This window comes from Leucoraja erinacea, chromosome 39 (assembly GCF_028641065.1).
Source record: "Leucoraja erinacea ecotype New England chromosome 39, Leri_hhj_1, whole genome shotgun sequence".
Classification (NCBI taxonomy): Eukaryota; Metazoa; Chordata; class Chondrichthyes; order Rajiformes; family Rajidae; genus Leucoraja; species Leucoraja erinaceus.
In genome coordinates, this window is record NC_073415.1 from 3,327,422 (window position 1) to 3,337,421 (window position 10,000).

Below are 10,000 nucleotides of genomic sequence, written 5' to 3' on the forward strand. Positions count from 1 at the left end.
AAAAATCTATCAATTTTTTTTTTAGTTTAGAGATACATCACGGAAACAGGTCCTTCAGCCCACTGACCAATGAACCCCCCCCCCCCCATGCACTTGCACTATCCTTCACAATTTACGATCTTTACCAAAGCCATTTAACCTACAAACCTGTACATCTTTGGAATGTGGGAAGAAACCGGAGCACCCGGAGAAAATCCCCGGGCTGGCAGGACTGTCATATGTTGATAGAATGGAGCAGCTGGGCTTGTACACGCTGGAATTTCGAAGGACGAGAGGGAATCTTATTGAAACATATAAGATTATTAAGACTTTGGACACGCTAGAGGCAGGAAACATGTTCCCGATGTTGGGGGGAGTCCAGAACCAGGGGCCACACAGTTTAAAAATAAGGGATAAGCCATTTAGAACGGAGATGAGGAAAAGCTTTTTCACGCAGAGAGTTGTTAATATGTGGAATTCTCTGCCTCAGAGGGCGGTGGAGGCAGGTTCTCTGGATGCTTTCAAGAGAGAATTGGATAAAGATAGCGGAGTCAGGGGATATGGGGAGAAGGCAGGAACGGGGTGCTGATTGGGGATGATCAGCCATGATCACATTGAATGACGGTGCTGGCTCGATGGACTACTCCTGCACCTATTGTCTGTTGTCTATTGTCTAAAAGCATTTTTGCTGCGTGCTAGCAATGAAAGTTTAATTAAAGATAGTCTTCAGGTCTCCAATGAGGTAGATGGTCGGTCAGGGCTGCTCTCTAGCTGATGAATGGCTCGTTTCCCTTATTCCAAACCAGTCTGAAGAAGGGTCTCGACCTGAAACGTCACCCATTCCTTCTCTCCAGAGATGCTGCCTGCCCCGCTGAGTTACTCCAGCATTTTGTAATTTATCTGTGGTTTAAATCAGCATCTGCAGTTCCTTCCCATTCAATTCACCCCCATTTGGGCTCTGACCAGTGTAGGAGTCGGTGGCGCTCCGTCGCGCCTCCTGGTGGCCGGTGGCAGTGCCGCAGCGACAAACCTTGGAGCAGCTCACTGGCGCCGGCTGGTGTCCAGCGGTGGGAAAGCAGGACTGAGCTAAGTCTAACAGCAATCAGCCGGGGACATCACTTCAATTCTCGGGAACATGGGGTTTGTACAGGGAATAATGGCTTCTTAAAATAAACAAACTACAGGAGAAGACTAGATACAATTGCGTTATTGAATGAAAAGTCCCACATTAGGAAAATGATCATTTTTTTGTGCACAAACAGACAGAGTGTCACAGAAAACAGACACAAAATGCAGGGGAGAAACTTAGCGCATCAGGCAGCATCTCTGGAGAAAAGGAATCGGTGACCATAACCATATAACAGGCCATCTCGACCCTTCTAGTCCGTGCCGAACACTTATTCTCACCTAGTCCCATCTACCTGCACTCAGACCATAGCCCTCCATTCCTTTCCCGTCCATATAACTATCCAATGAAAAAATCCAACCTGCCTCCACCACTTCCACTGGAAGCTCATTCCACACAGCTACCACTCTCTGAGTAAAGAAGTTCCCCCTCATGTTACCCCTAAACCTTTGTCCCTTAATTCTCAAATCCTGTCCTCTTGTTTGAATCTTCCCTACTCTCAATGGGAAAAGCTGATCCACGTCAACTCTGTCTATCCCTCTCATAAATTTCAAGACCTCTATCAAGTCCCTCCTTAAGAAGGGTTTCATCCCGAAACGTTGCCTATTTCCTTCGCTCCATAGATGCTGCTGCACCCGCTGAGTTTCTCCAGCATTTTTGTCTACACCCCCCCTTAACCTTCTGCGCTCCAAAGAATAAAGACCTATCTTGTTCAACCTTTCTCTGTAACTTAGGTGCTGAAACCCAGGCATATCGGGCCGTGACACCAGGTGGAGCCGCTGCTTCACAGCGCCAGAGACCCGGGTTCGATCCTGACCACGGGTGCCGTCGGTGTGGAGTTCGCACGTTCTCCCCGTTTTCTCTGGGTGCTCCGGTTTCCCATCCACAAGGTTAATTGGGCTCGGTAAAAATGTACATTGTCCCCAGTGTGTGTGGGATAGTGTTGGTGGGACTCGGTGGGCCGAAGGGTCTGTTTCAGTGCTGTATCTCCAAACGAAACGAAACTCTCGGCCACAGATGTGGTGAACCTTTCTTCTAAAGAAGGGTCCCGACCCGAAATAGCACCCATCCATATCCCCGAGACATGCTGCCCGACCCGCAATGAGTTACTCTGTGTCTGTCTGTCTGTGGTATAAACCAGCATCGACGGCTCCTTGGTTCTACATTGAGCCTGGTGCGTGTTTTATGTCCTGGAACAGTCCCAGCTTTTCCAGAGACTTTACCAAATAAGGCCGTGGGTGGAATGGGAGGTTGTGTCAGGGCCGGGCAGAGTGCACCAGTCCCCGGGTGATGAACGGCGCCTGGAGCTGTGGGTCTGGCTAGTAGCATTGTCCTCGACAACATTGTGTTCAGAACGGGGCACCCACTCCCCCCTCCACCCTCGTCCCCAGCTCCCCCCCTCCCTCCCTCCCACCAATCCTCCTCCCCTCTCGCCCCCCACTCCCTCTCCCTCTTCCCCCGCCCACTCCCTTTCTCCAATCGCCCCCCGCACTCCCCCTCCACCCCCTTCCCCGCCCCCTCCTCCTCCCTCTCCCCTTCTCACCCCTTCCCCCGCCCCCTCCCTCTCTCCAATCGCCCCCCACTCCCCTCCACCCCCTTCCCCAACTCCCTCCTCCTCCCCTTCACTCCCTCTCCTTCTCCCCCTCACCCTCTTCCCCCTCCCCTCACTCCGCCTACCCCAGATCCCCCCTCCGTCCCCTATCTCCCCCTCCTCTCCGACCCCATCATCACCCCCCCCCCCACTCCCATTGCCACCCCCACTCCCTCTCCCCCTTCTCCACCCCCACAACCCAGTAAAGGGCCTGTCCCACTGTACGTGGTAATTCAAGAGTTCTCCCCTGATTCGAACTCGTGGATGTACGTAGTGGGTTTGTAGGAGTACGTGGATGTCACGTAGCGGCTCTTACGAAGAAACAGTTTAACAAATTTCATCACGAGTATTTTTTTACTCGTGGACATTTTTCACAGTGTTGAAAAAAACATCACCAATTTACCGCATTTCCCGGGTACCTGCCGTTACTCGTACGAGCCGCTACGTGACATCCACGAACGCCTACGTACCTGCTATGTACATTACACCAGCTCGAATCAGGGGAGAACTCGGGAGAACTCTTGAATTACTTCGTACAGTGGGACAGGCCCTTAAACTCCGGGGCGCTGCATCAGCTGGAAGCGGGCAGTTGGATCCAACCCCGACAGGACGGGGTGGCTCAGCGGGAGAGTTGCTGCCTCACGGCACCAGAGACGCGGGTTCGATCCCGACCTCGGCTGCTGTCTGTACGGAGTTTGTACGTCCTCCCTGTGACCGCTAATTGGCCCCCTGTAAATTGCCCCCGTGTGCGTGGGATAGAACTGGTGTTCGGGGATCACTGGTTGGAGCGGACTCAGTGGGCCGAAGGGCCTGTTTCCGTGCCCACCCACCTCCATGACACACACTGGTCAACCTAAGGAGCACCTTCAGCAACAGACCGGTTCCACCAAGATGCAGCACAGAACGCCACAGGAGATCCTTCATGTAGCTTGTGTTGTTATGACTGTTGGCAGATCAATGTCCCTCCTGGGATAGATACCGTTCTATCGTATCGACAAGACAGTTTTGGTCTCCAAATCTGAGGAAAGACATTCTTGCCATAGAGGGAGTACAGAGAAGGTTCACCAGACTGATTCCTGGGATGGCAGGACTTTCATATGAAGAAAGACTGGATAGACTCGGCTTGTACTCGCTAGAATTTAGAAGATTGAGGGATGATCTTATAGAAACGTACAAAATTCTTAAGGGGTTGGACAGGCTAGATGCAGGAAGATTGTTCCCGATGTTGGGGAAGTCCAGAACTAGGGGTCACAGTTTAATGATAAGAGGGAAGTCTTTTAGGACCGAGATGAGAAAATCATTTTTTACACAGAGAGTGGTGAATCTGTGGAATTCTCTGCCATGGAAGGTAGTTGAAGCCAGTTCATTGGCTATATTTAAGAGGGAGTTAGATGTGGCCCTTGTGGCTAAAGGGATCAGGGGGTATGGAGAGAAGGCAGGTACGGGATACTGAGTTGGATGATCAGCCATGATCATATTGAATGGCGGTGCAGGCTTGAAGGGCCGAATGGCCTACTCCTGCACCTATTTTCTATGTTTCTTTGTATCGTATTCCGAGAGGCATTGAGTATAAGAGTTAGGAAGTCCTGATCAGCTCCATAGGACTTTGGTTAGACTGGATTTGGAGTATTGCGAGCAGCTATGGGCGCTACCATTACAGGAAAGATCAGGACGTTTTGGAGAGGGATCAGGGGAGGATTACCGGAATGTTGCCTCGATTAGAGTGTTCCAGCTACTGGAAGACAGACGTGAATTGTTTACTCTGGAATGTGGAAAGGAGACTGGATAGAAGTATATACAATTATGAGAGGCATAGATATGGTAGACAGTCAAAACCTTTTTCCCCCAGGGTGGAAATGTCCACCACTAGATGGCACTGTGGTGCAGCGGTAGAGTAGCTGTCTTACTGTCTTACTGTCCCGGAGACCAGGGTTCGATCCCGGCTACGGGTGCTGTCTGTACGGAGTTTGCACGTTCTCCCCGTGACCTGTTGGGTTTTCTCCGGGATCTCCATTCCTCCCACACTACAAAGACGTGCAGGTTTGTAAGTTAATTGGCTCGGTATAAAAAACATCACTAAAAATGTAGGATAGGATAGTGTTAGCGTGCGGGGATCGCTGGCCAGCACGGACTCGGTGGGCCGAAGGGCCTGTTTCCGCGCTGTATCTCTAAAGCTAAAAATTCAAAGAACTAGAGGGCAGAGCTACATTCCTTCTCTCCAGAGATGCTGCCTGTCCCGCTGAGTTACTCCAGCTTTTTGTGTCTATAGACAATAGGTGCAGGAGTAGGCCATTCGGCCCTTCGAGCCAGCACCGCCATTCAATGTGATCATGGCTGATCATCCCCAATCAGTACCCCCCGTTCCTGCCTTCTCCCCATATCCCCTGACTCTGCTATTTTTAAAGAGCCCTATCGAGCTCTCTCTTGAAAGCATCCAGAGAACTGGCCTCCACTGCCTTCTGAGGCAGAGAATTCCACAGGTAAAATCTACGGGTTAAACCATTTCCCTCCTACACAAGTCTACTCCGCCATTCAATCGCGGCTGATCTATCTCTCCCTCCTAACCCTATTCTCCTGCCTTCTCCCCATCCACCCGGGACTTCCTCAATACCCAACACAGGGGAAGACAGACAGACAGACAGACAGAGAGAGCGAGAGGGAGAGGGAGAGGGGGGAGAGAGAGAGGGAGAGAGAGAGAGAGGAGAGAGAGGAGAGAGAGAGAGAGAGAGATAGAGAGAGATGGAGAGAGGGAGAGAGGGAGAGAGGGGAGAGAGGGGGGGAGAGAGAGGGGGAGAGGAGGGAGTTCTTGAGAGAGTTTGAGAGGGTGGGGAGAGAGGGGGAGGGGGAGAGGGGAGAGGGAGGGGGAGAGGGGGAGAGGGGGGGAGAGGGGGAGAGGGGAGAGAGGGAGGGGGGAGGGGGGGAGGGGGAGAGGGGGAGAGGGGGAGAGAGGGAGAGAGGGGGAGAGAGAGAGGGAGAGAGGGAGAGGGAGAGAGGGAGAGGGAGAGGGAGAGAGAGAGAGAGAGAGAGAGAGAGAGAGAGATGGAGAGAGAGAGAGAGAGAGAGAGAGAGAGAGAGAGATAGAGGGGGAGAGAGAGAGAGAGGGGGAGAGAGGGAGAGAGAGAGAGAGGGAGAGAGAGAGGGGGAGAGGGGGAGAGGGGGAGAGAGGGAGAGAGAGAGAGGGAGAGAGACAGCACCTTCAGAGTAAAGTGTTACAGTTTATTAAACAAAGTACTGGAGTTGCTTGTCAGACTTGGATAAATAGTGAGTGGGGAAAGAAGGAGCCAGGCGCTAGTCGGCTGCAACGTTCACCTTTGGTTTGAAACCCCCGGGGGATATTCGGCACCAAACCCGCGCTGAGGATCCGACAGACTCGGGGGGGGGGGGGGGGGGGGGGGGGAGAAGGGGGGGGGGGCGGAATTTCCCACAAATACATTCACAACTCTCCAAAAGAAAAAAAACGTTCGATCTACAAAAATAAACGTGAACCTTAAATAAAGCATTTTATATATATATATATTTTGTATATATAATATATTTCAAAGTCACTTGATCTCAATCTATTTATATCACATTTGTGATTTGCGACCCCCTCTCGCTGGTCTCCAGAGCCGAGACCCTTTGTTTAATACTGACTGAGGTGGGGGGGGGGGGGGGGGAAATGTTCTTGTGGGGACTGAGTGTTGGGGATTATTTGCAGCACGTACTGAGCGGTTTACCGATCCACTAAAACACAAAGCGTGATAGTTGCACAGAATAGGGCTGAATGGCCTGAGCAGGTTCCTCAAAACACTGTTTCCAATCTCCCCGGGGGAGGTGGCATGTCTATAGTCAGCGGGCACCACCGTTCCCATCAACGCCCAGCCTGGCTGGGGGGTGGGGGGGGGGGGGGGGGGGGGGGGGGGGGGGGAGGGGGGGAGCATCAAGGCCAACAATCTTTGAGGGAATCACAGCCTAGGGCTGGAAGGGCACTGGTCTGGGTGTGGGGGAGGGGTGGGGAAGGAAGGGAGGGGAGTGGGCCTCAGATCAGGGAGGGAGGGAGGGTTGATTGAGGGGAGGGGGGATAGTAACAGTCTGTGGGACACCCTCACTACAAAACCCCCAGGGAGACAGAATGAAGGAAGACCATGCACACGCTACATTGGGAAACATACATGTGAACATGCGTGACGCTCGTGTTGCCAGGCAACCGTGTTATTGCACACTGGGCCACGCGGGCAGCGCGTGGGACAGCCCACGCCCACGGCCGCCCGCGTCTGGCCCCGACCTCCGACCTCTCCATTCTCCTCACAGGAAGATGATCTTCTTGGCCAGTTCCCGCTCAATGTCAGCGATCAAACTGTCAAACTCCTTGGTCCTGCCGCTGAAACACGACTCGAAGTCCAGCTCATCATCGTCACTGAACGGGTTGCCATCTTGGCCGGCGCCCGGAAACAAACCGTCGCCCTGTCCGTTGACCGGTAACAAGTCGCAATTGCGCCCACTGGTGGGATTCGAACCGCCATCTTGCCTGTTGCTGGGGATTGAGCCGCCGTCTAGTCTGTCCACGTGGTGCTGGCCACCATCTTGCTTGTCCCCGTGCAGTAGGCGGCCATCTTGCCCCTCCATGTGTTGTTGGCCACCATCTTTCTCATCCACGTGTTGTTGGCGGCCATCTTGCTTGTCCCCCTGCTGTAGACGGCCATCTTGTTTGTCCGTGTGACATTGGTTGCCATCTTGTGTGTCCGCGTGCTGTGGGGGGCGACCATCTTGTGTGTCTGCGTCCAGGTGTCGGCCATCTTGCCCCTCCGCGTGGTGTTGGCGGCCATCTTGTCCGTCAGCGCGACATCGGCCGCCATCTTGCCTGTCAGCGGGTTGCTGCGAGCCCAGGACATTGGTGCCCAGTGCGGGGCCTTGGCCGCGCTCGTCCACCTCCTGACCGCCCGCCGGCCGCAGGTAGTTCCGGCCGCAGCTGCTCCAGTCGCCGGCGTGTCGGTAGCGGGACGAGCTTGTCGAGCGGCCCACACGGTTGCGGCACACCACCTCCTCGGCTGCAGGCGCCTGGGGTCTTGCACGCGGACACTCGCCTGCCCGCTGCTGTTCCAACCCGTCCCGCTTGTCTTTGGATCGCTCACCTGAGGGCGAGAGGAGAGAGGAGTGTGAAACATTCCCGCTGGAACCTACACCTATCCAGGAAGCCCGAGGTGGCAGCAATCCCTAAATGTGTGTGTTTACAGGTTGATTGGCCTGGAGGGAAAATTACTCCTGGTGTGAGTGTAGAGCGTGGATGCAAATGATGGACAACTTGGAACTAGTGTGAACCAGTGATCGATGGTCGGCGTGGACTCGGTGGGCCGAAGGTCCTGTTTCCATGCTGTATCTATAAACTAATCAACATTCCTCTGCATTATCAGGTTTCATAAGATATCGGCAAAGAATTAGATCATTCGGCCGATCAAGTCCACTCTGCCATTCAATCATGGCTGATCCATCTTTCCCTCTCAACCCCATTCACCTGCCTTCTTCCCATAACCCCTGACACCCGTACTAATCAAGAATCTATCTCAATCTTTAAAATATCTGTTGACTTGGCCCTCACCATCCGTCTGTGGCAATGAATTCCACAGATTCACCACCCTCTGACTAAAGAAATTCCTCCTCATCTCCTTTCTAAAGGAACATCCTTTTCATCTGAGGCTGCGCCCTCTGGTCCTAGACTCTCCCACTAGTGGAAACAAAAGATCCTATAGCGGAGCAAGATAGACCACTCCTGCTAAATGCAATGGGCAGACGTGTAGTACACAATGGAGCGGAACGTGGGCCTTTTTTTCATCCATTTTAGTAACCCGACCCGACTCGCAGTGTAATCAACGTTGCGGGGGAACAGTTTGTGTTAATAAATTACAATTCTGAAAATGAGGAGAAGATTTTTCCCAAAGAACTTTTATTTTTACGAGGATGTTTCCGTAACCGGCTTCCGTCTCCGCACTAGTATCTTTGCTCCGCTGCGGGATCTCTGGTGCGGAGACGGAAGCCGGTTACAGAAATGGGGCCGGAAATTACCCATGAATCTGCCCGTGACCGGACTGCGTCTTTTTCGTCCAGTGACCTATCTTGCTCGCTGTAGGATCTTTGGTGGAAACATCCTCCCCACATTGACTCTATCCAGGCATTTCGCCATTCGGTAAGTTTCAACCCCTCATCCTTCTAAACCCCATCGAGTACAGGCTCAGCGCTGTCAAACGCTCATCGTATGTTAGCCCAGGAGTGAGTGGTTGGTCCCTGGAAGACCCTGACCTACTTACTGGGCCACAGTTGGAGCAGATAGTGCAACACCTCGATGTGCCTCTTGAAGTCCAGGGCACTGGCCAGCTCCTTGGAGTGGGAGAAGGTGGAGGAACCGTGCTGGGAGCTCTCCTGCTTCTGACCAAGGAGAACAGGTCCAAAGCACACCGCCAGGTTCTGGCATGTCATCTTGTTGGACTCCTGCAGGGAGGCCACTAGGCTGAGGTGGTCAAGCAGTAGGGTCAGCGTGGCCTGAGGGAGGAGAGAGGAGAGTAACACAGAGACCCACAACTGGACCCACCTCTACCCCCTTCACTCCACACCCCCCCATCACCCCTTACCTCATTCCCCACCTGCTCCCCTTCTCTCCTCCTCCATTCCCCCCCCTTCACTCCCTCTCCCCCATCTCCCCCCCCATTCTTCTTTCCCTAACTCCTCCCCAATCCCTTTCTCTCCCCAGTCCCCTTCAATCCCCTTCTCCACAGCCCCCTTCACTGCCCTCCCTTGTCCCCTCCACCCCCCTCCCCCTTCTACCCCCCCCCCCCTTCTACCCCCTCTACCCTAGCCCCCTTCCCCATTCCAAGACACCGGCCCACCAAGTCGGCATCGGAAGTCGGCTATAGGAACGGATCTGCCGTTCCAGAAACCCGGTTTTGTCTGTGCGGAGTTTGCACGTTCTCCCTGTGATCTCGTGGGTTTCCTCCGGGCGCTCCGGTTTCCTCCCACATCCCAAAGACGTGCAGGTTTGTAGGTTGACTGGCCCGCTGTAAATATGCCCCCCAGTGTGTAGGGAGCGGATGAGAAAGTGGGATAACATAGAACGTGATCGATGGTCGACGTGGACCGGATGGGCTGAAGGGCCTTTATACTATAGCAAACATAGTGAATGGAAAGGAAGGAACTGCAGATGCTGGTTTACACCGAAGATGGGCATAAAATGCTGGAGTAACTCAGCGGGACAGGCAGCCACTGTGGAGAGAAGGTATGGGCGACATTTTGGGTCGAGACCTTTCTTCAGACTGAGAGACCTAAGGGGGGAGAGG

At 53.5% G+C, this 10,000-nt stretch overlaps 1 protein-coding gene across 1 annotated transcript in view; it reads right to left on the reverse strand.

The window, feature by feature from the left end:
• Positions 1-6,595: 6,595 nt before the first annotated feature.
• Positions 6,596-10,000, reverse strand: part of LOC129714414 (rho GTPase-activating protein SYDE1-like) — a 58,278-nt gene continuing 54,873 nt past the window's right edge. The window contains exons 9-10 of the mRNA XM_055663993.1: positions 8,978-9,209; positions 6,596-7,807 (exon numbers count right to left, since the gene is read on the reverse strand). Of these exons, the coding sequence (XP_055519968.1) occupies positions 6,981-7,807; positions 8,978-9,209 (1,059 nt within the window). The 3' untranslated portion in view covers positions 6,596-6,980. The remainder of the gene's footprint in view (positions 7,808-8,977; positions 9,210-10,000) is intronic.